Source organism: Pogoniulus pusillus, chromosome 12 (genome assembly GCF_015220805.1).
Source record: "Pogoniulus pusillus isolate bPogPus1 chromosome 12, bPogPus1.pri, whole genome shotgun sequence".
Taxonomy (NCBI): Eukaryota; Metazoa; Chordata; class Aves; order Piciformes; family Lybiidae; genus Pogoniulus; species Pogoniulus pusillus.
In genome coordinates this window covers 13,675,733-13,701,700 of record NC_087275.1, presented here as the reverse complement: position 1 = coordinate 13,701,700, position 25,968 = coordinate 13,675,733, and the positions used below count along the sequence as shown (strand labels likewise).

At 42.3% G+C, this 25,968-nt stretch overlaps 1 protein-coding gene across 2 annotated transcripts in view; it reads left to right on the top strand.

Annotated features, from left to right (window-relative positions):
* APP (amyloid beta precursor protein) overlaps window positions 1-25,968 on the top strand; it is a 216,158-nt gene that overhangs the window by 106,180 nt on the left and 84,010 nt on the right. For both annotated transcript variants that reach the window (XM_064152349.1, XM_064152350.1), the window contains exon 6: window positions 19,629-19,831. In XM_064152349.1, the coding sequence (XP_064008419.1) occupies window positions 19,629-19,831 (203 nt within the window). The remainder of the gene's footprint in view (window positions 1-19,628; window positions 19,832-25,968) is intronic.

Genomic DNA, 25,968 nt, shown 5'->3' with positions numbered 1-25,968 from the left:
CCAGTATTCTCAGTTGGTGTTTTCCAGTTAATGGCTTTTGATACACACACAGAGGTGCATTCCAAATGATGAGACGCATGCTGTGCTCTTCAAGGAGGGGCACTCACTCATTCTGGGGCATTCCTGTGTTTGCTTTGGTGATTATTTTTGTGGCCACTGATACCAATACTGGAAAACATTTTTGTTCATGCAAAGATAGGAAAACTAGATGATACTCAGCTAGTCTTCAGGGAGAAGGATTTTGTGCTGTTACTGTGTCACATTATGGGTAAGATCCTGATGTGTGCCTGGCTCGGAGCTCAGGACTCTTAATGGAATTATTTGGCATTTGTCTCTTTTTTTTTCAGTGCCCTAGTTAAGGACTTGCTCTGACACAGGTTCAAAAAATTAAAACAATCAAATTGTTTAATTTACTAATGTGACAGATTCAAGATTGGTGTTAAATGCACTAACTTCAGCATGATCTTAGGATTAATAAATGCTGCGCAACATCCAGCACAGTCAGAGATGCAAACCTTTGCAGTAGCTCTAATATGTAACAGAAATGCACAAAGAGTTCAGCCATATATCGAAAGTGCAATTATTTCCAAGAAGGGTGTTCCTGTCTTGGATGGAGGGAAAGGATCATGGCCCATTGTCTTTTCCTTCCAACTGCTGATGCTGGTGCTGGCCATGCTGCACCTGTGTTGCTGGCCCACACTGCACCCTCACTGGTGCTGGTACTGGTGCCCCTGCACACCTGCTGGTGCAATGCCCCTGCAAGCCAAGAGATGCGCCTCTCATGGGTTTTATACCCTAGCCCTAGTCATCTCTGCCTTCCAGGTGACATTTAGCATGATCTCGGAGGAGAGTTGGGTAAGATAGTCATATGTTTGGCATGTACTGAGTTTGGCTCATTAGCGTACTGAGGGGCATTAACTTTAATATTGAAATTGCAGTTAGTTAGGCAAAGGTCTTTGCTCAGGCACCCTGACCCACAAAATCTGGTTTGAGGTTGGGTGCTTATTTTAGTGCTTGATTTATCCTTGCTTCATCAGACTCCCTCCTTTGGACTTCTGGCAGACCAGCTTTATAGGTCTTCATTTAGCACAAACACCTGCTGATTGTAAATTACTTTGGTCCCAAAGCATTCTCCATCAGCTTGCCAACATAAGCTAGGCTGTTATCCCCCACTGTCTCAAAGTTTATGGCAAGGATTCCACAGTATTCACAGAGTCACAGAAAACATCCATTTGGAAGAGACCTCAAAGATCATCCAGTCCAACCTTTGACACAGTTTAGGGTCAATCCTAAGCCATGTCATTAAGTGCCAGGTCCACATGCTGCTTAAACACCAACAGGGATGGCAACTCCACCACTGCCCTGGGCAGACCATTCTAATGTTTGGTAACTCTCTCTCTGAAGAAATACTAACTAGCATCCAGCTTTCCTGTTGCAGCAGTTACTGAGTTGACTTTCTTTACCTGAAGTCACAATTTCTGGCTAAAATTAGCTGCCATTACCACATGAGTACTTCAGTAATTGCTCTACTATTTTTGTGTTTCAGTCAGATCTAGGGTTTGTTCTGTTGTACAAGGCCTTTGAGATGCCTTTTCCATTGTCTCATAGTCTTCAATTCTGTTTAGTCACCAAGTGGTCCAGCTAGAATGTAACCCACGCCTTGTATCAAAGCAGAAATCAGTCTACTGCAAATGACTCTAGCTGCAGAATTTCATACCTCTTCTCATGACTGGCCATGACCCTATCTGCTTGATATGTTTGCCTCTCATCCTGTTTCTGCCCAGTACCAATCCTCAGGAGGAAAACTTAGAGGATGGCTACTTCATACTCCTATCTGTATAAAATGACACTGGAAAATGTTGGGCACAAACCCCAGCCCTTTCAGTGCATGGCAACAGAGTGGCTACCATGTGCCTGAGCACATGGGCCTTCAGAAGGTCTGTGGCTGTTTTAGGGTGCCCAAGTTGAAGTGAAGGTGACATGTTTCAGGTAGAGGTGCTGACCTGAAAAGTAAATTACAATATTCTCGTTCTTCAAAGCTCTTGTCATGACAAAGCAGAATGTCACAAAAGTAAATTATGTGTCTTGAAGGAATTTTATACCTCCAACTATTCTGATGCGAATTTTAACTTACTTGTATTTATGATTCTGAATCTTTAGAGGAAGCCACATTGCAGCTGTTTGTTTTGTATATGTCCTTTTTCAGGCTGTGTTGTGTCTTTACTTCCAACAGTTGTCTTGGGAGGACTGCAGCTTCTTTTTTTGTTTTGTTGTGGGTGTTTACTTATGCACAGAAGGAAGCACAGCTCAGCAGCACATTGTATCCTTACCATTGCAGGGCATGTGTAGGCAGCATAGGCTATTGTGTCACTGCAGATGAATGTTTTTCCTACCCAGCATCTGACCACCCTCTGAGTGTGGGCATAAAGGTATGTGGCTTGCCTTGTGTGGATTGTTAGCAGTAGATGAAGAAAGGAGGGAGGGCATATTTTGCTAACAGGCGTGACAGACCCCCTCTTTCCTTCATGAGGTCAAGAGGCAGGATCTCTGCGTGGTTTTGCAATGGCGTCATGTCACACTCATCCTGCAATAGTGTATAACTCTAAGAGGTCATGAGCACATTTCAGCAGTGGTGTTCCTTGCTGTTATCCATGCTTTAATGAAAATTTACTCTGCAGACTATGAGGGACAGCCAGATGCAGATGCTGGCTTTGGATATAGAATATAGCTGCAGAGCTCTCCTTGCATAGCTACAGCTCTGTTAAATGACCTGCAAGCTCTGGTTGTCCTTGAGACTCAGCACAGCCTCGTGGCCCTCCTGCCTGTACTTGAACACTTGATGGATGCTTCACTGTCCTTCATGTCCAAGGTTGAACAAATTTAGAAGTGGTGGCCGAGCTGGAAACTTCCAGGTTTTCTGTCTAAATCTGTCTCACACCTCTCTTGATCTTCTGTCAGACCCAGGTTTTATTTCCTATCAGAGAAACAGGCTGCTGTCATTTTCCTTCTTTCCCAGCAGGGAAGCCAAGGCACAGTAAGTCTCACTGTTGAGGATTATATAGAAGACTTTTCTTTAAGACTCATGGCTTAGGGCAGAAAATAATGCCTTAACTCCAGTCAAGTCTTATTTTTGTAGACAACCTGAATGTATTGTCAAGGTTCAAAGTAGATTTAATTGCTCATTGTTTTTCCCCATCAGGTGAGGCCAAATTAATTTAATCTGTTTGGTGTATTTTCAGGCCGATGTAACGATAGGGTAGTGTTGTAAATGCCACATTGTAGGGAGTAGTGTATTTTATAAAGGTCTGGTTTACAGTTTCTCATAAACTTCTAGCAAGTCAAGTTTTGTAATTTGTTTATACTTGTCATTAGAACAGTTGATATGGTAGATTTTTTTTTGCTACAACAAATAATCCAGAAGACTGCATAAAGGAGTTGACACCATCAAGGGTCTGAGGGTGCTTTTCATCAATGGTACCTGGAAAAAATTAATTCTTTCTTAATTGCCTTCTCCAACTCTAATCCAAGAAATCTTGAATGGCTTTTAAAACTTGACAGTAATCTTTAATGTGCCTGTAATGCTGACTTGATACCAGATGAGACCCTATGCTTTTGTTTGTCCTTCTTGTTCCAGTAATTGTAGAAGAGGAGTCACAAGGGCCTGGTAGAACTGCTTTGCTGAGTAGTTTGTCATGCAGGAAGTGTACATTTAATTTCTTAAGCTTTCTAGACTCTAGAAAGCAGCATGTAAGCAGTTAACTTTAGTAGTATAGAACAGTCAGTATGAGAATTTTCTAGGTCAGATTTAACAGGATTTAGTAATTTCCATACTTAGGAAATTTTCTTCATCAATGGCCTGGATGAGGGAATGGTGTGTACTCTGAGCAAGTTTGCTGGTGATACCAAACTGGGAGGATTGGCTGATACACCAGATGGTTGTGCAGGCATTCAATGAGACCTGGACAGACTGGAGAGCTGGTCAAGGAGAACCTAATGAGATTCAGCAAGATTAAGTGTAGAGTCCCGCACCAGGGAAGTAACAACACCATGCACCAGTACAGATTAGGGGTTGACCTGCTGGAAAGCAGCTCCATGGAGGAAGGACTTTGGAGTCCTGGTGGGCAATAACTTACCCATGGGGTAGCGATGTACCCTTGTGGCTGAGAAGACCAGTGGTATTCTGGGGTGCATTAAGAAGAGTGTGGCCAGCAGCTAAAAAAGTGTTACTGATTAAAAAAAAAAATAGAGAGAGAGGATAAATTCTTTATTGGAAACACACTCTCTGGAGGAAAAGAAAACTAACTTTTTCATCTCTGATTAGCTCATCTGTTTTCATGCCATTGTGTCACTCACGTTAAAATGAACAGCAGATTCTCATTGATGTGAGCTTTTTCATTAAATTGGAAGGTCAGTTTCTAGTATTTCAGTGAGAAATGCTCCAGTGGGAATCCCCTAAATGATTCTTTTTAAAACAATTTTTTTTTTAAAGTTATTCCACCCCCTACTCCCCAGCACTTGAGCTACTAAAGCTGAACCAGATGTGAAGCTGGATGAGGAGCCGGTGCTGCAAGTTCTGACTTAGGAGCAGGAAATGACTTGGATGGATGAAAAGATTTCCCTTTTTCCATATTGTGCAGACTGAGTTCTAAACTGTTCAAATCCCCAAAAAATTAAGGAAAAGTGAACTTTGTGTCAGCAGTGTTATGCCTGTTGCAGTGACTTAGGGTCTGCTTGGTGGGCAGTTCGGTTGTCTGGTACAGGGGCAGGGAGGAGTGCAGCCAGAGGCATGTTCTCATCAGCTGTCTTAATACAAATTGTTCCTAATTGGGAGTCACTGCCCTAAAATGAACACTAGAAATTGCAAACTTCGTTTTTCTGCCTTGTTTCTCTGTCAGTATTGGTTAAAGCCAGTTTCTGAAACAGGTGGACTTTGCTCTACATGTGTTGTGCATTACTAAACTTGTATTCTAGAGAAACTGAAGGGAGGTTGTAGCCGGGTGGCAGTCGGTCTCTTCTCCCAGGCAGCCAGCAACAGAACAAGGGGACCACTGTCTCCAGTTGTGCTGGGGGAGGTCTAGGCTGGATGTTAGGAGGAAGTTTTTCACAGAGGGAGTGATTTGCCATTGGAATAGGCTGCCCAGGAATGTGGTGGAGTCGCTGTCCCTGGAGATGTTCAAGAAAAGCCTGGATGAGGCAATTAGTGCCATGGTCTAGTTGATTGAACATGGCTGGGTGATAGGTTGGACTGGATGGTCTTGGAGGTCTCTTCCAACCTGCTTGATTCTATGATTCTATTTCAAATATATTGCAGACAGAACCAACACTGAAGACAATATAGGCCCACTGCTGAATGGGGATGGGTACCTTGATGATGGAGCACGCAGGTAGTGCAGAGTTGCTGAATGCTTTCTTTGTCTCCATCTATACTCAGAGGTCCCACACTCCTGTGACTACAGAGGACGACAGGGTTAAGGAGGAAGCTTCCTTGGTTGATGGGGACTGGGTTAGTGAGGACTGGGTTAGGAAACAGTTAAGTAAACTGAACATCCATAAGTCCATGGGTCCTGATCTCATGTGCCCACAAGTGCTGAAGGAGCTGGTGGAAGCCATTGCAGACCACTCTCCCATCATCTTTGCTAAGTCATGGTAGACAGGAGAGGTGCCTGGGGGGTTGGAGGAGGTCAAACATCACTTCAATCTTCAAAAAGGTTAAGAAGGAGTACCCAGGTAGCTATAGACTGATTTGCCTCACCTCTGTCCCTGTAAGCATAGTGGAGTGGCATATCTTTAGCACTGTACTTAGCGAGATCAAGGACATGAAGGTCATTGGGAGCAGTCAGCACGATTTTACAAAAGGAAATTCATGTTTGGCCAACCTGATAACCTTCTACAAGGACATAACCAAGTGGATAGATGATGGTATAGCTGTGGATGTGCTTTACCTTGATTTCAGTCAAGCATTCGACATTGTATCCCACAGCATCCTCCATAGCTAAACTGAGGAGGTGTGGTCTGGGTGATGGAGTAATGAGGTGGATTGGGAACTGGTAGAGAGTTGTGGTCAATGGGACAGAGTCTAGCTGGAGGCCTGTAACCAGTGGAGTTCCCCAGGAGTTGGTACTGGGACCAGTATTATTCAGTGTATTCATTAATGACCTGGATGAGGGCATGGAGTGCATTGCCAGCAAGTTTGCTGACACCACCTAGCTGGGTGGAGTGGCTGACGCACTGGAGAGATGTGCTGCCTTTCAGAGAGACATAAGCTGGAGAGTTGGGCAGGGAGAAATTTAATGAAGTTCTACAGGAGCAAGTGTAGAGTCATGCACCTGGGAAAGAACAATCCCATGTATCAGTATAGGTTGGGGATTGACCTGCTGGAGGGCAGTGAAAGGGAGAAGGACTTGGGAGTCCTGGTGGATGAAAGGGTGGCTATGAGCCAGCAGTGTGCTTTTGTGGCCAGGAAAGCCAATGCCATTCTGGGGTGTATTAGAAGGGCTGTTGTTAGTAGGTCAGAAGAGGTTCTCCTTCCCTCTGCTCTGCCCTGGTGAGACCTCATCTGGAATATTGTGTCCATTTCTGCAGCCCCCAGCTCAAAGACAGGGACGTGCCTGGGAGAGTCCAGCTCAAGAGATTCCATGTGAACCTGAGGAGGAATTTTTTCACTGTGAGGGTGACAGAGCACTGGAACAGGCTGCCCAGGGAGATTATGAAGTCTCCCTCTCTGGAGATACTCAAGAACTGTCTGGATGCATTCCAGTGTGATCTGCTCTAGGTGATCCTGCTTTGGCAGGGGGGCTGGACCAGATGATCTTTAGAGATCCCTTCCAGCTCTTGACATTCTATGAGCCTATGATTTGGTATTCTGATTTTTGTAATGTAATATTTCAGTTAATTGGTCAGAAGTTCACATCTTGATTTATTTAGTGGAACTATTAGAAACTAAAATACAGTGCTCATTACCTATTCTAAAATATATTAAATGGGACAGCTTTTCAGAGAACTTCTGTGGGTTTTTAAGTATTTTATGATAAAACCTAATTGCTACTCTTTATAAAGTAAACTAAGACACCACCAAATTGTAGTCATTATGTAATTCCTTATGTTGAATAACTCTGGAAGTATTTTGTTCCATTCACATTTTATATGCTATTAGCATATTCTCTATCTCACCTTCTTTACATTAATTAGGTTTGTCTTTCATGTTGGCTGTTACTCAGTGTTTGGTTAGCTAATGATATATTTTTAATAACTTTTTTCCCCCTTTTTAATGTGGAGGTTGTTAAATGGAAATTCAGAAAGCATAGAAACACCAGAGCATTAATGACTCTAGACTGGTGCATATTGGATTTCTTCTTAGGACAAGTCAAGTTAGAATAGAACTGATGAAACAGCGCATTGCTCTGAGAGGTAATTACAGTGATGCTGAGCTGGCAAATCCAATCACCATTTGAGTATAAAGCATTAACTGAAGTGATAGATGAGGCCATGGAGGAGAGAATTAATCTAATTGGGGATGTGATGAGTAGAAGATAGCCAGCCTTTCATGACCCCTTATGAAAGCAGTTTGCTAGCTTTGCGAGCTACCTATATGACTTAAGTGACTATTGAGCTTGTTTCAGCAGGTTAATGGTATCAGACTTGCACATTTGGTAGATGACTTGCTTGTGGAGAAGGATCGGTCTTGTTTTTGACTTTACAAAACAGTCATTGGTTGCTGTGATTTCCTTAAGTAATACACAAAAACTTTCAGGTTGTGGCTTGTACTGACTTGTGACGACTGAAATACGGCAGAGAAAGTTTCTGTCTATGTCTTCTGATATGTCTGGGAGATGTTCTGAGTTCTTGTGTTATTGTGATAGATGCTACCACATTTCAACCACTATTTATAATGCATGACAATAAGGAAGTACTTGCAGCAGTACTTTCAGCAGATGCTGTAACACCAGCATGACTGTGCGCCGGTGGATACACAGCTGGATGTCCCTCCATAAGATTAGCTAGCAGTTCCTGCTCTGTTTTACCTTTAAGCATGTCAAAGTTGTTCTTGTGGTCTGTACTAGAAATGAGAGCTCAGCATTGAGATGGCTCGTGGAAATTTAAGAATTCCACCTCTTGTAAAGAAATGCTAGCAACACAGTAGAGTAAAGCTTCTTCTGCAGAAAGTTCTTAATTTCTTTTGCCTCCACACAGGCTACACAGTACTTATTTATGGATGAAAAAAAAAAGGTGTGTTTTTTCCTGATGTAAAAGGTCACATGATAACAAGCTATTTCTTCATGTGGGAGCTCTATTTTGATCACCACTGAGGTAAAAATAACCATCAAATTGTGACCTGAGAGAAGAAAAGGTTAAAGCATTGAAATGTTGACCTGGAGAGCTCGATCTATGCTTGTTTCTGCTATGAAGGTCTTCTGGTAGGCTTGGCATGCTGTGGCCACCATAAAAAGCTTGGTACAAAAGGTGCATCTTTTTGATTCAGCTGTACAGAAGTCCTGGCCTTTTGCTGCTGGTGGCAGCTGTATTTAAGAATTTGAGGATGGCACATTATCTGCAAAATGTTATTCAGGGTCTTAAAGTGAACATCTGGAATCATCACTTACTGCTGGTATTGTTTGTTTGTTTGTTTGCTTTTTGAATTGTGAAACAAAGTTATTCTTCCAGTTCTGCCTTGCTGCTGTTGTGTGAGGTGTACCAAAATGAATTCCACAAAGATGGCAGGTACTTGGTTTTATACAGAGGTCACACAGTTTGCCTCAGATAAACTCTAGGATAGCAGGATAGGCAAATGCACTGGATAATTTCCATTTGGAATATGGCAGAAGTTTTGTGGAAACAAACAAGTTGTAACAGATCAAGATTCTCAAGCTGGCTGAAGTGGGCCTCATCAAGCAACCTTCACTCTGCCCTCTTCCATTGCATTCAGTCTCAACACATTTCTGATGTCAGGATTTTGAATTTAATGTTTATTCAATATGCTCAGGCTCTCAGGTGCTAATTTTGTGCATTTGCAGATGTGATTTTTACTGTTCTAGTTTTTAGATTTCTCTGTAGCAAAATAAAAAAAATGAAAGATTAATATGGATTCAACATTTTATTACTCTACCCTCTAAAGATGGCATACTTCTTCCCAAATCCTCCATCTTCCTGTCAGAAAAGTATAACCAGCAAAGGCTTTATTTTGGAGAGAAAACTAGGTCAGTTTGAAAAAAGTATTCTTGCACACCAATCCACAAGTACCTTCTGGGAATGCATGAGCTGAGATGTTACATGGTGCCTCATAAACCTGTCTCTTTAGGCAGGTCAGCTGTGGGAAGAGATTTCTAATGGTATAAAGTACCCCTTCTTGTTTAATTATGGGGAAAAAAGAGAAATGTATCTGTCAGAGGCAGCAGGGCTGCTTTTCATTTTTGTAAATGTTCTGTTAAAATGCACTAAGAATCTTTTAATATAATGTTTCTTATTTTCCATCAAAGTTTGTAGAACCGGCTCCCCCTTATTTCAGTTTTATTTTGTATAAAAGTTGGAAGAATACAGTAAAAGGAAAGAGTCATAGAATCATAGGATCAACCAGGTTGGAAGAGACCTCCAAGATCATCCAGTCCAACCTAGCACCCAGCCCTATCCAGTCAACTAGACCATGGCACCGAGTGCCTCATCCAGTCTTTAAGTGCAGGACTCTGGACTTGGCCTTGTTAAATGTCATCCCATTGGCCTCTGCCCACCTATCCAGCCTGTCCAGGTCCCTCTGCAGGGGTCTCCTATCTTCCAACAGATCAACCTGAAACATGTAATTAAGTCACTTGATAAAGTTTAAGGACTCAAAGCCAGCTTATGTGACACTTCTTGAAATAGCTTATTTGTTTGGGTTTTTTTCTGTCAGGAACTGTGAAAATAAACATAATTACTGCCTCTTCAGTCAAGGAAAACATCATGGAAAATAATTAGAAATGACAGAATTAGTGTCTGCAACATGCAAGGCAATATGAGATGCTCGGCCCCAACTTGCTGTGCGATGGAAGGTGCCCATCAGAGTTATTCATAATGTAACTGTATCTTAGTAAGTGGCTACACGTGTCCAAATATCACACTTGTTTTCCTTGTTAGCCTAGTATAATCCAACCTTAATGAAAAGAGCAATTTTAAAGCAGTTTGTGCTTTTGTGGTTACTTAACAGACAGACTAGAAACATTATTGCTGAGGTAGCTTGTGGATCAAACCTTCAATTCTATAAATCACTGCAATTTTTGCAGGATCACAGGATTTTAGAGGTTGAAAGGGACCTCCAGAGGTCATTGAGTCCAACCCTTGTGCTGGAGCAGGATCATAGAATCTAGTGCAGGTCACACAGGAATGCATCCAGACAGGTCTTGAAAGTCTCCAGAGAAAGAGACTCCACAGCCTCTCTGGGGAGGTTCCAATGCTGCATGGTCCTTACAGTATCACAGAATTAGCCAGGTTGGAAAAGACCTTTGAGATCAAGTCCAACCTATCACCTAATAACTTCTAATTAGCTAAACTATGTCACTAAGTGCCTCATCCAGTCTCCCCTTAAACACCTCCAGGGACAGTGACTCTGCCACCTCCATGGGCAGCCTGTTCCAATGCCAATCACTCTTTCTGTGAAGATCTTCTTCCTAATATCCAGCCTAAATCTTCCCTGGCACAGCTTGAGACTCGGTCCTCTTGCTCTGTCACTGATTGTTTGGGAGAAAAGACTGACTCCCACCTGGCTACAGCCTCCCTTCATGTAGTTGTAAAGAGCAAACCACCACACAACCCCAGATCCCTCAGCCACTTCTTGTAGAGCTTCTTCCTCATGTTGAGGTGAAACTTCCCATGCTGTAGGTTACATTCATTGCCCCTTGTCCTATTACAGGGCATAAGTGAAAAGAGGCTGCCCCTTCCTCCTTTGTTTCTGTTTTTCATTTTCTTTTAAGCCATTAAGGCATGTTGATGTTCACAGTTGGATCTGTCCAATTCCACTCCCACAGTTAAAAGAATTTTGTGCTCTGGAGCTTTCCTGTACGTGTGGACAAAAATATATCAGTGTTCATTATTAATCACCTGCTGGAAGCAAAGCTGGACCCAAGCTGAACACTTAAAAATCCAGTCACATTACTTGTTTACTGGAGATAATTTTGAGGGAGCTATAGGGAGTTTGGTCTGTTTGGGAACCTGATGCAGAAGAGGGTGGAAGCTGGGATGATGGCACTTACAGTAAAAGGTTATAGATGCATAAATTACCATCAGCATAGCCTCTTAGAGCACAGGCTGCAAGATATTGCAGCAATTGCTTCTCCTATGTTAATTCCCACAGCTGTCTAGAGCAAACATATATGGACCTTGCTCTCAGCAGGCTCAGCAGAGTGTTGCTCCTGCTGATTTGGTTCCTCTGCTGAAATTATCTTTCCCTCTGCTATTTGCTCAGGCTTGGTGGCTGGTAAAACCACAGGCTGGATGGAGTCTATTTGCAATAAAATACAGTTGCAAAGTGTAGCAAATGCTAATATCTCCAGATATTAAACACATCCATCTTGAATACCTTCTTATTCTTTTTCACCCACTCATAAAGGATGTAGCTTTGTTCAAGTTACCTGGCAGAATTATGATTTAAATGCATGGGGCTGGAGCACGGCGGTATGAAGAGAGGCTGAGGGACCTGGGGCTTTTTGGTCTGGTGAGGAGAAGACTGAGAAGGGATCTAAATCAATGTTTATAAATATCTGAGGGCTGGGTGTCAAGAGGGAGGGGACAGGCTCTTCTCAGTCGTGCCCCATGATAGGACATGGGGCAATGGATAAAAGCTACAGTGCAGGAAGTTCCACCTCAACATGAGGAGGGACTTCTTTACTGTAAGGGTCACAGAGCACTGGAACAGGCTCCCCAGAGAGGTTGTGGAGTCTCCTTCTCTGGACACTTTCAAGACTCGTCTAGATGTGTTCCTGTTTGACCTGCACTATGATCCTGCTCTGGCATGGGGGTTGGACCTGATTACCTCTGGAGGTCCCTTCCAACCCCTAACATTGTCTCATCCTGTGAAATGAATGAGCTTTTATTCCAGATAAGTGTGAGCTACTTTCCAGTATCAGCAATTAGTTCATAATTATTAATTATCCTAAATCAAAAGCCTAGCCATGTTTCTACCTGAAGTTAATAGCTGCAGACAGAAATCCCATAAAATGTAGAATCATAGAATGGTCTGGGTTGGAAGGGACTTCTAAAGGTCATATAGTCCAACCTTCTATGCAGTCAGCAGGGGATCCTCAACTAGTTCAGATTGCCTTCAGCCCTGTAGAGCTTCAATTTGAGTATCTCCTGGGATGAGGCCCCAACCACCTCCCCAGGCAACCTGTTCCAGTGTTCCACTACCCTGAAAGTAAAGAAACTGTTCCTAAGAGCCAATCTAAATTTGCTCTTCTCTAATTTGAAGCCGTTGCCTCTTGCCCTATCACTGCAGGCCTTTATAAACAGTCTCTCTTAGTCCTTCTTGTAGACCTCTTTCAGGTACTGGAAGGCTTCTGTTAGGTCTCCCCAGAGCCTCTCTTCTTCAGGCTGAACCTCAACTCCCTCAGCCTGTCATTGTAGCAGAAGTGTTCCAACTTCCTGAGCATTTTTGTGGCCTTCCTCTGGAGCCACTCCATCAGGTCTATCCTTCGTGTATTGAGGGCTCCAGACCTGGATGCAGTGCTCCAGGTGAGGTCTCACCAGAGTGAAGTGGCAGAATCACCTCTCTGCATTGCTGGCAATGCATCTTTTGATGCAGACCAGGATGCCAGTGGCATTCTGGGCTACGAGCTCATGCCATCTGCTCATGTCTAGCTTCTCGTCCATCAGCATCCCCAAGTCCTTTTCCACAGGACTGCTTTCTGTCACCTCATCCCCTAGTCTTTATTGATGGTGAGGATTGTTCTGGCCTAGGTCCAGAACACTGTACTTGCTCTTGTTGAACCTCATGAGGTTCACCTGGGCCTACCTCGCCAGCTTGCGCGGGTCCCTCTGGATGACATATTGACAGCATCGCTCAGCTTGGTGTCATCTGCAAACTGGCTAGTGGTGCACTCAATCCCACTGTCTATATCATTGATAAAAATATTAAACAGCACAGGTCCCAGTATGGACCTCTGAGAGACACCACTTGTCACTGCTCTCCATCCGGACTTCGAGCCATTGACCGCTACTCTCTGGTAGCTTGTGCAGCAATCCCATGAGTCCTGAAACTGCTGGAGTTCATATGTGTTCTGCCTCCATCACAGCTGCAGGTTACCAGAATAAAGGAATTAAATTTGTGTTTGTCAATGTTTTCTTATTCTTCAGTAGCAAGAGGTAGCATATTTTGCTTACTTTCACTTCCCTACACTTTTGGCTTTATCTTCACAGAGTAACATCTTTTAAGTGAAGTGAATAAATGATACATTGCTGCCAGCTCTTAGCTGCAGTGATGAGCTGAGAAAAGGAAGTTTTTGGATATGTGTTACAGAGCTGTGGTTTAAACACTACTTGAAACCATGTACTGAGGTGCATGGTGGTCATGTGTTTTAAAACCAGAAATATGCTCATTGGAGGGGTTGGTTTGTTTCTTTTGGAGTCAGTGAAACAGATTGTTTCTTAAGGCTGCCTGGTACCCAGGTGTGTCCATGGCATTGGAAATAGAGCTGAAACCACCGAACTTCAAATACTTCATTTCACCACATAGAGGAGCATAGGTGATTTATTTTAATGACTCCTTGTGCTGCTTGGAACACTTAGGGGAATGGATTTTTGTATCCTATATGTGAGAAGTTTGAAGCAGAAGGTTCAGTCGTGATGATCAGCATCCACCATGAAAGGAAATTGCCTGCACTCCTCGACAAAAATTTTTATTGACAGGAGATTGAGATATACTAATGTTGGACAGGCAGCATTGCAGATATTTTCACAACTGTGTTCAAGCCTAACAATTTGCCTCCATTGTTTTATGCTGAACTGTTAAATTCAGATGATGATATGGCTTTACAAATCTGTGAACTTGTCTGTGTATCCACCAATTTTTTTTTAAGCAGCCTTTGAAAAATCTTGTCACTTGATGCCACTAAGCTAAGCCAAAATGTCAACAGTTTCTTTTTAACAAGACACTGCAGTCTGCAGTGCTAATAAAACCCTGGCTGGGATGGTATCAAGGGAATAGACACGTAGAAAAAGCTGTCAGGGTGTCATGCTTCCAGAAGAAGCAAGACTTCAGTCCTAGTTGTTTACCAAATAAGGTAAAATGTCATAATAATTCCAGGAAGTAAGAACACCTGCTACATAAATAAAATTCCAAGCCTTCTGAGAAAACATAACAATATCCACATTCATTTGGTAGTAAATGTTTGTTTGGGAATAGTGGATTTCATCTGACTACTGAGGTGAAAAGTGTGCTGCAGTTGGGAAACACTGTGGTGGTGTTGAGAAATGTGAATAGTACCAAATCATTTATCATGACAGGGAGAAACACCTCTGCAGGCTGCAACAGGGGAAGTTTTGACTCCATATGAGAAGTTGATGATCTGTTCTCGTTGCTGTTGTTCTCTGCCATTTCTCTGCCATGCGTGCTTTTTGCAGAGAGCCAGCATGGTAACAGTAGTTACAGTGAAGGAAACCAAACCAAGCATACTTTTTCATGATTCTTGTAAGACATAGTACCTTTGCTAATACTAAAAACAGTGAAGTCCTCCCACTGTGTTTGCAACAGGAGCACATCAAGATGTAGCATTGTTTAAACTAAACCTGCATCTTCAAGCATGAGACTCCAAGCCCCCTGAATATTGGGAGACTTCCCCCTTCTCTGGCCTCAGGCTTATGAGGAGCACTGCTAAAGGATGTTTTAGCATTGTTCATTTTCTCACGTCTGTCATAAGTGTAGCCTCTTGCGCAGGTGTGGTCATGTCCTGTTTGCACCACTGGGCATCGTTTTGGTGACTTTCAGGAATGAACACCTTAGAGGATAGCCTTGATATCTAATGTGGAACTGTTGGTTTTCACAGTATCACAGTATCATCAGGGTTGGAAGAGACCTCACAGATCATCAAGTCCAACCCTTTACCACAGAGCTCAAGGCTAGACCATGGCACCAAGTGCCACGTCCAATCCTGCCTTGAACAGCTCCAGGGACGGCGACTCCACCACCTCCCCGGGCAGCCCATTCCAGTGTCCAATGACTCTCTCAGTGAAGAACTTTCTCCTCACCTCAAGCCTAAATCTCCCCTGGCACAGCCTGAGGCTGTGTCCTCTCGTTCTGGTGCTGGCCACCTGAGAGAAGAGAGCAACCTCCTCCTGGCCACAACCACCCCTCAGGTAGTTGTAGACAGCAATAAGGTCACCCCTGAGCCTCCTCTTCTCCAGGCTAAACAATCCCAGCTCCCTCAGCCTCTCCTCGTAGGGCTGTGCTCGAGGCCTCTCCCCAGCCTCGTTGCCCTTCTCTGGACACGCTCAAGCATCTCAATGTCCCTTCTAAACTGGGGGGCCCAGAACTGAACACAGTACTCAAGGTGTGGTCTAACCAGTGCAGAGTACAGGGGCAGAATGACCTCCCTGCTCCTGCTGACCACACCATTCCTGATGCAGGCCAGGATGCCACTGGCTCTCTTAGCCACCTGGGCACACTGCTGGCTTGTTTTGTTACTGTTAGGCCATGCTAGGGTATGTCCCTGATGTGTGTTGCTGTTTGTTATTCTGTGCACTATAGATGAGCATGATTAAACCAGAACAAGGCCAGTCCAATTACTTCCTGGTGCTTGCCTTCCATCAAGACAAGAGCACTTCATCTCCCCATCTCCCTCTCTTTCGAAGGCAGTACTAATAGGGGAAGAGACTAACACATCTTTGTGTAAATAAAAACAAAATAGACAGCTGGGAAAATAATTAATTTTGGAGAAAGCCTGGAGTGCTTCTTTAGAACCAGAGTTATCTTCACACTTCTGTACAATGACAGTTTTAAAACCCTGTTAAATACTGAAATGACCTTCTGAAATTAAATTTCAAGCATCTTAATTCTGTAAGTGTGTAGCAAGGCTTTCTGTATCATTTAGGTTTCTAAATCTAAGACAAAACCACTTCTGTTTTTGTGGTCCCTTTTTCTTGAAACTTGTGTTAAAATATAATCCTGTGAAATACTACCCTTGTGATTGAGTCTTGCAGAATATTCTGCTAGTGGGAATATGATCTTTTTTTTTCTATGAATGATGTAAATGGTAGAATATTCTAGTACATTTTTGTGCAAGATTTTGGGGATGTTTTCAGGAGCCTGGTTGAAATATTGTAGTCTTCCTCCACTGCTGGCTTTTTCTGTATTCTCAGATGTCTAGTTGCTCAGCAAGCAGCAAGTTATAAAGTGGATGCAGGTGGGGGGCTACCCTTTAAGCCTTTAATTCTGCTAAAGTGGTGGAGAGGAAATGAAGGCTCACTGCAATGGCAGACACAGCCAACCAATGCACACAGAGATTTATCTTCTTTCTTCTTGCACCTTTCAGCATCAGACCTCAAAAAAAAAAAAAAGGTGTGTTTGGGGCAAGGCTTGGCTTGTGAACTGATATGGCATAGCTGAGTGATGGCTTTTGTGTAGCTAGAACCAGATGGGTGTTGGATGCATGCATACGAATTGCTTTTCAAGTGGCTTTCCATGTGACTAGATGATTTCCCTTTCTTTCATGAGGTTGTTTTTTGTTGTCCTGCTTTAACTTCATGAGTTTGTCAATATCTGAGATCTCCCATTCATGTGAAAGGAAGAGGAAAAATAATTGTGGGGTTTTTTTTGTGTTTGTGGCTTAGGCGAGGGAAAGAAACAGAGCCTTTAATGTTGAAAGACATATGGTGTCTGATGTTCTTCATCAAAATCTGGGTGTCATGCTCAGCATGACTAGTTTAAATGTCTGTAGCTAGACAAGACTAGAAGCCCTTTAACCTAGAGATCAGAAACAGATACTGGGCCTTAGAAATCCACCTTGCTCTTGCAGATGAAAAGTGATGGTGTAGGTATAGCATTTATTTCATGCTTATAAAAGTGTGAAATTCATCATAAGATAAAAACAGAAGAAATACATTATTTAGAAAGGAGTTCGTAAAAATGAAGTTGGAAATGTCAGACATGCAGAAATCAGATTCCCTGGGGGAAACTGCAGTGGAGATGGTTGAATTGCTAAACCAGGCCTTAAAATGGCAGCACAACCCTCCAGTGTGTCAGCCACTCCACACAGCTTTGTGTCATCAGCAAACTTGCTGACAGTGCACTCTGTGCTCTCATCCAGGTCATTGTTGAATATATTGAATAGAACTGGTCCCAATACAGACTCCTGAGGCACTCCACTGGTTACAGGCCTCTGACTAGACTCCATCGCATTGACCACAACTATCTGACTTCTTTCCTTCAACCAGTTCCCAATCCACCTCACTGTCTGATCATCTTGACCACGCTGCCTCAGTTTAGCTGCAAGGATGATGTGGAAGACAGTGTCAAATGCCTTACTGAAATCAAGATAAACCACATGTACTGCTCTACTGTCAGCTATGCACCTGGTTATGTCCTCATCAAAGGCTATCAGATTGGTCAAACATGACTTCTGCTTGGTAAAACCATGTTGACTGCTCCTAATGACCCTCTTGTCTGTGATATGCCTAAGGACAGTGCTAAGGATAAGTTGCTCCATTACCTTTCTGGGGATGCAGGTGAGGCTGACTGGTCTATAGTTACCTGGGTCTTCCTTCTTACCCTTTTTAAAGATTGGAGTGACATTTGCCTTCCTCCAGTCTCCAGGCACCTCTCCTGTCCACTGTGACTTACTAAAGGTGATGGAGAGTGGTCTGGCAATGACCTGTGCCAGCTCCCTCAGCACCCACAGGTGCATGCCATCAGGATCCATGGGTTTATGGATGTTCAGTTTACTTAACTGTTCCCTAACCCAATCTTCATCTACCCAGTCCACATCATGTCTTACTGTAAAGCTTCACGGGCCTGGAGCTCATTGTCTCCCTGGTCTCCATCTTGTGGGCCATCAACTGAGAGCCATGAGAAAAGTTGTTGAGAATCTCAACCTTCTCCTTGTCTGTTGATGCAAGTTCCCCACTGCAGCTCATCAGGGATGGTACACTTTCTTTACCTTCCTCTTCTAGTTAATGTGCCTGTAGAAGCCTGTCTTATTTTACATCCCTCACCAAGTTTGGTTCTAGCTGTGCCTTCACTTTCCTAACCTCATCCCTACACAATCAGGCAACATCCCTATACTCTTCCAAGGATGCCTGTCCCTTCTTCCATTCCCTGTGTAGCTCCAACTTGCCCTTTAGTTTGACTAGCAGGTTATAGCTCAGCCATAGTGGTCTCTTGCCTTCCTTGTCCCATTTCTCGTGCACTATAGAGAGCATCCTTGAAGATCTTCCAGCTCAGTTCCACTCCCTTGTCCTCAAGAGCCATTTCCCATGGGCTCCTATTAACTAACTCCTTGAAGAGCTGAAATTTTGCTTTTCTAAAATTTAGAGTCCTAACTGTGCTCCTCATGGGCTTCATATCCCTTAGGACAGTAAACTGTACTAGCGAGCGAACTGCAGTAGCTGAGCATTCAGGTTTTTGGCTTGTTGTCTGTATCATTCAGAACTAAGGGTCATCCTAGAAAATTCCTGACATATTAAGCCACCAAATATATTTGATAGTTTCAGTATTTCCTCCTATTGTCCAAAACTGGTTAGGTCCAAAGGCTTTTAGGCACCTATATGAATTTAAAGCATTTAAAGTGATGTACAAGAATAGTTAGCCCAGTAGTTTGAGGTTTCTTTGTGAGCATAGAGAGGGGTGCGTGTGTTGTCGTCCTGATACACGTTGGTACCACAGGAGTCTTAACAGAGGCCTTGCGCATCAGCTGTATCATAGTAGTGGTAGAGCAAAGCACCTTGCTGTGCTGGATGTAGAACCTCAGAGACAAAAACTGCCTAGAGTCAGCTAAGCATGGGTTGCAGTGTTATGTGTTCAACTGCCTCTGTCCTGTCCTTTGTGAGAATGGAGAGCTCTGTGCTCAGTTCTGTACAAGTGGCTCTTTGATTCACACAGCACTTTTAACAACAGAACGAAACTGTAGACAATTCCAGGTCAGTTCAACATTTGGTAGTCCTCTGTGAAATGCAAGTGAGATAGTCCATGGCAAGCCCATGGATAAAGTGTCTCCTGGGTAAGGAAGTCCTGGAATACTCTCTTTCATGAGTGCATTTTAAGCTAATGTAACCTTTGTTGGAAATAAAAACTGATTTGTTGGCAGAAGTATAGAGCAAGCCTGCTTGCAATGCTATCCAGCTGTCAAAATATTGCTATCAAAGTACTGCTGGTGGGAATTCCTTTTCTGTCCCTGTGCAATAGGAGGAGCTTCAGTCTGGCCTCGTGATAGTTTTCTTACTGCATTGCTAGTGCAGACTCTTTTTTAGGTTTGTTTGGTTGGGTTTTTGGTGGCATTTCCAATTTCTTAGTTACTGGAGTGTTCCAGGGACCTTGATTCTTTCTTCTTTATCTGAAGAGGAGAGAAGAAGAAGAAACATGTATCCTCCTGTTCTTACAGTTTCTGAATAAAATGTTCTCTCTCGTTATCTTGAAATCACTTTGTTGGTAACACACAATTATAATTTTCTTCCTTTAGTGAGGATAAGGCCGTTGAAGAGCAACCAGAGGAAGACGATGAACTAACTGTTGTGGAAGATGATGATGCTGATGATGACGATGATGATGGTGATGAAATTGAAGAAGAGACAGAGGAAGAATATGAGGAGGCAACTGAAAGAACTACCAGTATTGCAACCACTACCACCACAACTACAGAGTCTGTGGAAGAAGTTGTCAGAGGTAAATTCATGGGTATTTAGCTTGGGGTTGGAAAACCGATCCTGCTGCTTTGCATGTTTGCCCTTTATGACAAAAAAATGTTCCAAACAGCAAAATATCCTAAGTTGCAGCATTTTTATGCTTTAGCTTTTGTAATTTGCACATCAAATCCCCTCCCCTTTCCATTCTCCCATTACAAATACTCTTTGGAGGTGCATGTCTGTGAAATGTGGCTGTTGTGTGTGATGTGGATAGAAGCTAAAGGTTTGGCTTTGCTTTAAAGTAACATCAAATAAAATTTCACTGCCGTATATAGCAACACACTAAAATGGGGGGATATTATCACACATGTTTGGCAGAAGGAAAGGAAGTGCCATTTCAAAGCAGGAGGTAGCACTAGCTGGTTTGGTCTCTTGTATTTCCATCTGAATATAGGGAAAAACTTCTTTAAGGGTGACAGAGCAGTGGAACAGGCTGCCCAGATGAATCTCCTTCTCTGGAGGTAATTCAAAACCTGCCTAGATGTGATACTGTGCAGCCTGCTCTAGGTGAACCTGCTTTAGCAGATGAGTTAGACCAGATGTTCTCCAGAAGCTCCTTCTAGTGTCCCACTATTGTGTGATTAACTGCAGTAATTAGACATTTTGTGTATTCTTGTTAGATGCCTGTTTCCAGTATTTCTCCACGAGCTGGTAATTCAGTAAAATTGGGTGAATGTAGAAGTAACTGTGCAGAAAAGTGCACCTAACTAATGAATAGTATTGGGAGTGGATGGGTGGATGGAAATGTGAATGCCTTGTCCAAAAAAGAAAACGTGGAGTGAAAACTCTTCATTTCTAAAATGTGTTTTTCATGATATTTAGTAGTTATTAATGTAACTCCATTTTAAACTTTGAATTTTAGCCTATTCCAGCAGAAAAAATACAGTATTTTAAAGGCTACATTTCTTCTACAACACATATTTGAAGTAATTATTCTTATATCTTATTTCTGTAAGTGCAACTTTATATGGTATAAGTCCCAGTAAGATAAGTGCTGATTTTTCTGCTTACATCTTGAGCTCTTCCATCTTTACGGGTAAGAACGGGAGATGGTGGCAGAAAAATAAAACTAAAGACTACAGTTGAAGAGGGTGGAGTTAGGACACGCCGGAGGCAGAGGAAAAATGGCAGTGATTGGGTGGTCATGAAACTAAGCAGAAAACATCTGGCTGGGCTTCTTATGTCTCCCTCTGGATTCCCACCCCCTGCCTCCAGCTGTGCTTGGGAGTGAAGCAGCAGCAGAGTCTCTCATTTTGCAAGAGGTGGTGAGTTTGGGTTTTTTGCACAGCTAGCGGTGATTGATCACATATGTCAAGGGCGGAAGGTGCCCAAGGGGTGCTTTAGAGAAAGCAGAGTTAGTTCATTTACATTCAGCCTTTCGGTCTGCCTGCAGATAAGCTTACTAATCCAAAGAGCTAATGCTTTGCTGAAATCACTTGCAAATGTTTCTTTCCAAGGCTGGCAATGCAATAGTGTGCGTTCTTGTCTTACGTAACTGAGTTGAGTGTTTTGCTCAGCTATCAGAGAGACATTTCTGAGGAAGGGGTAGGAGGAGATGATGTTTAAATCTTTAAACCAATTAAATGTATTTCCATATGTGAGCTTTCACCACCTGGGGATAAAACACCCTGTTCTCACTGCTAAATGAATATTGAGAGACAGAGAGAAGGAATAAAAAAAATACACTTGACTTTAATGGGATTTTGGATGAGTGGAAATGAGGGCAAATTAGGTAGAACGTGTTTCTTTTACTGAGGTTGACATTTCAAAGAGGTTAAGATGCTTACCCTTCAAGACAGTAGTGTGTAATAATATGAATGTAAAATACAAAAGAGATGAGGTGAACTGTTGAAGCCACCTTTGAAAATCCTTTACAAATGTGTAGATGATAATGAAATGCTATTGCTAGATAAGGAAATTCTACTGTCTTGTTTTTCCCAAGTTTAAGTCTCCCACTATGGGTAACTGCATTGTTCCAAGTGAGGTGAGAGCAGTCTGTTACAAATGCAAGTTTTCAGCACAGTTCTTCACAGCCCTGCAGGCTTTCTGACCTCCAGCCATCCTGCAGCACAGAGGGTGCAAAGATTGTTCCTGAGTGTAACTGGTATCTGACAGAGCTGCCCTATGCAAAATGCTTGCTTGTTTGTAAGTGTAGAAGTGTCTAAATAACCTAAAGGCTTAGTCCTTGCTTTTACTTCTCTTGCTGCACTTAGAATCATAGAATCAAGCAGGTTGGAAGAGACCTCCAAGACCATCCAGTCCAACCTGTCTCCCTGCCCTAGCCAATCAACTACACCGTGGCACTGAGTGCCTCATCCAGGCTTTTCTTCAACACCTCCAGGGACAGTGACTCCACCACCTCCCTGGGCAGCCCATTCCAATGCCAATCACTCTCTCTGTAAAGAACTTCCTCCTAACATCCAACCTATACCTCCCCTGGCACAACTTGAGACTGTGTCCCCTTGTTCTGTTGCTGGTTGCCTGGGAGAAGAGACCAACCCCCACCTGGCTACAGCCTCCCTTCAGGTAGTTGTAGAGAGCAATGAGGTCACCCCTGAGCCTCCTCTTCTCCAGGCTAAACAACTCCAGCCCCCTCAGCCTCTCCTCACAGGGCTGTGTTCTAGGCCTCTCACCAGCTTCGTCGCCCTTCTCCTGGTACAGCCAGCAAATCCAGTGTAGGAACTTCTGTGGTGAGCACTTGTTAACATCTCACTGTTGCAAAGAGAAAGATTTGTCACTGTCAGTGCAAGTGAAATACGCAGATGTACCTTGTAGACAACATACGTATCAAGAAGAGGTCCACTTTTTGAAGACACCTTGAAAGCCTGAAAGGCTTTCCATGTGGTGTTAAGTATTGGAGCTTCATTTTCATGGATGTGAGCTCTGCTGAGGCTACGTTTTCAAGGCATTACAAAATGTATCCTAGGATACTTCACAGACACAGACAGTTTTATATACGCTTTACGAAGCCATAACTAATACTATGTCATTACCATTAAAGAGCACAGAGATGAGGTTTTTCAGATTGGAGAGGAGTTGCATTTCATGTATAAAACCAACAAAGATTAACTGTTCTAAAACCATAAATTAGGATCTAATTGTGGGCTGGTACTGAGCCCTTTCTCCCCCAAATCAGTAGAATGATGGCCATCAACCATAAAGAATTGAAAAGTGCAAAGGTAATGCTATGCTTTAAAGACACTTGAGCTGTTGTAGAATCAATTTGTCAGACAGTTTTATTTCTATGCATATTTTAATCGTGATCAAAATAGCAGTAGCAGGACTACTTGCAAACTCACTTTTAGTGAACAGGAAGTTCATCTTGCATTAGAAAATGGAAGAGGCAATTGGCAGGAGGACAATCTTTCCATTTCTATAGAAACTTATATAGTCTACAATGTTTATTCAGAGATGTGAAGCAGTTTTTTCCTAGCATAGTACTTGCCAGTCCTCACTTCCCTGCCTTTTGTGAAGGACCATCTCTACTCTCAGTTAATACGAACTAGGGCAGAAAACCTGGTTTAAGCCTTCAGATGCGCCCTTGATGGAGCTCAAATGTTAAATACAGCCAGCAGCAGTCCTGAGGTTACAGGAATTCAGAGAGAGTAAAATTAATGTCAGATCAACTCTCTGCAGGCTAGGATTTAAGCAAGGGAGCAGTTTGATAGCTGATATCATTGTTGCAGCATCAGGGTGTTGCAGAGCTGCTCTTGAGGCATTCAGGCTCCAGGTGATTCTTCTAGTGTGTGACTGAAGCAAACACAAGTGCTGCTTCCCCATCACGTGCAACTGTTTGTGATTTAGTTTCTGCTCTCCTCCAGCACAGTAGGTGACAAGAAGAATCAGTCTGTCTTTGTGTACTACAAAGAATAAGCAGTTTCAGCTTAATGCTTCCTGTCAAGGTAGCAATCAGGTCTCATTTAAAGGAGAGCAACGTGGTCGGTACAGCAGCCTGGCAGAAAACTCTCAGCAGCTTCTTCACACTCCTGTCAGCAGATCTGGGGGAACCAGCAGCATAAGCTTATCTGCCCTGTCTAGTGTATAAGGTTGCCCTTTAGTAATTGGGTTTCCCTTCTGTAATTCAGTCATGTTTCTTTAAGCCGTTAAGAAAGAATTTAAGTAGTGGTCTGCTGAAAGTGGCATTTTAACTGTGTTTAAAATATAGAGTTGCAAGTGAGAGACTGTATGCTGGTTTCCTAGCAGAAGGAAAGTAGCCTGGTGCTTATATGGTAGCTCTTGGGTTATTCTTCTGAAATTTTTTGTGTCTAAAAGACTTGAAATCCATTCAGTGACAGTGACCTATTCCAAGGCAAAGGAGGTTAAATTATCCCTGATCGCTGGACCAATCGGCTATAAACTGTTTGATAATGTTAGTAACATATGCTAGATTAATTGGACTGTTTTCACCCTCCATAGCTTTGCTCTACTTTCTTTGAAATATCTTCTTTCTTTTAAGTTAATAGTTTCTTGTTCTTAATTTGCTTTGAGACTGCAGCATGCATTAGTTGGAAGGTCATAATGTGATTGTATTCCATATCAAGAAAACATCAATAGTTTGCTATTTGAGGAATACACATTATGATAACTCTTCTGGCTTTTTGCTGTTGTTGTTAGAATGATAATTTAGCACATTTTCTCCCTAGAGAAAATGTCATTTTAATGTATTGAATCAAAAATTAATGTAATATTTTGTTTTCCTGTGTAAAATGACTGGAGTGCACTTTTGGGCTAAGCCTCATACTCGCTGTCTTGCCACATTAGCCTAACTGCCTCTTCTAACCATATATTCAGAATTAGGAAGTTTTGTTCCAGTGAAACTATCTTTAACTATTCCCTTTTGATTAATTAATTGATTCTGCCTTTTTGGAACGTGGACATCATAACTAAAAAAAAAAAATCCCAGGATGCATTTACTCTTTTCTATTTTTTCTCAGTTTGTTAAACAGTGGAGGCTAATATAAATACATGAGTATGAATATCCTCAAACTTCATCTCTTAGTTCCTTAAGACAAGGAAGCCAAAATCTCCAGAAGTTGTAGTATTATATGTGGTAATGCTTAATGAAGTTGTGGCATACACCTTATGATAGACACTTGAGAGGTTTATTCCTTTGGCCTGTCTTGCATTAATTGATTATTCTGTTCTTCAGTAAAATATTAGTAGTAAAGTAAAAGATACTTGTCCCATATAATTAAGTGACTAAGTGTCGGGGGCCCTTGTTTAAAACTTGTCTGGGTCTCACATGATTATGACACTCAGACTGAACTGATGGCAACATAGACAAAGCAAACACATAGAAGTGCTGGTGAGTTGGTTTATACCACCAGTATGATTTATTTGTCCTTACTTGGCAATATCAATTTCAGACTTGAAGTGCTGGCAGTGTAGAAGGAGTCATCAATATATTATATTTCCATTACCATGGCTAAATTAAAGAGCTTGTAATATTTATAAGCCAGCATGATGCTGTATTTCTACTGTGACATTAAGATAAGGAGATTTTTCAGAAATATAAACTAAGCATAGGACTCAGTTTCTAAGACAGACTGGAGTTCTTAGTCTACCTCCTTCTGGCTTGTCTCTCTTTTTTTCCCCCGTAAATCTTTTCAGCTTTAATTTCTAGTTTAAAGCTTTGAGACTGACTGAAGGCATTTAAGTGAGCTTAGTTCTCATGATCATGTAAATAAACAAAGAAAATAGTGGGTGACCTTGCTGTTTACAGCTGTACAAGTGTGTAAATATAGTTCTATTTCTTTTGTTCACACATTAGCAATTTCAATTTGGATACCTTAATTGAAAATAGAGAATATACTGAAAATGAGAATGCTCTGTGAAAATGTTTAGAGAGTATTAGTTCCCATGTGGGAAACAAAGCACAGAGCTGAGATTTTGACGTAAAGCAATTATTTCACTTTGTTTTAAAATTGTTTTTCTTCAAGAAACAGGAAAAACCCTAATTGATGCAGTAAGAAAACATTTCAAAATGGCATTCAGAATCGTATTGTTTATTTCTGTCTGTAAAAACTGATCATGAAAAGCATCTAAACTGTTTTCACATAAATTATAATTAGCTCTACTTAGAGCATTTTTGTAAATCAGTGTTTATGGAAGTGCTTT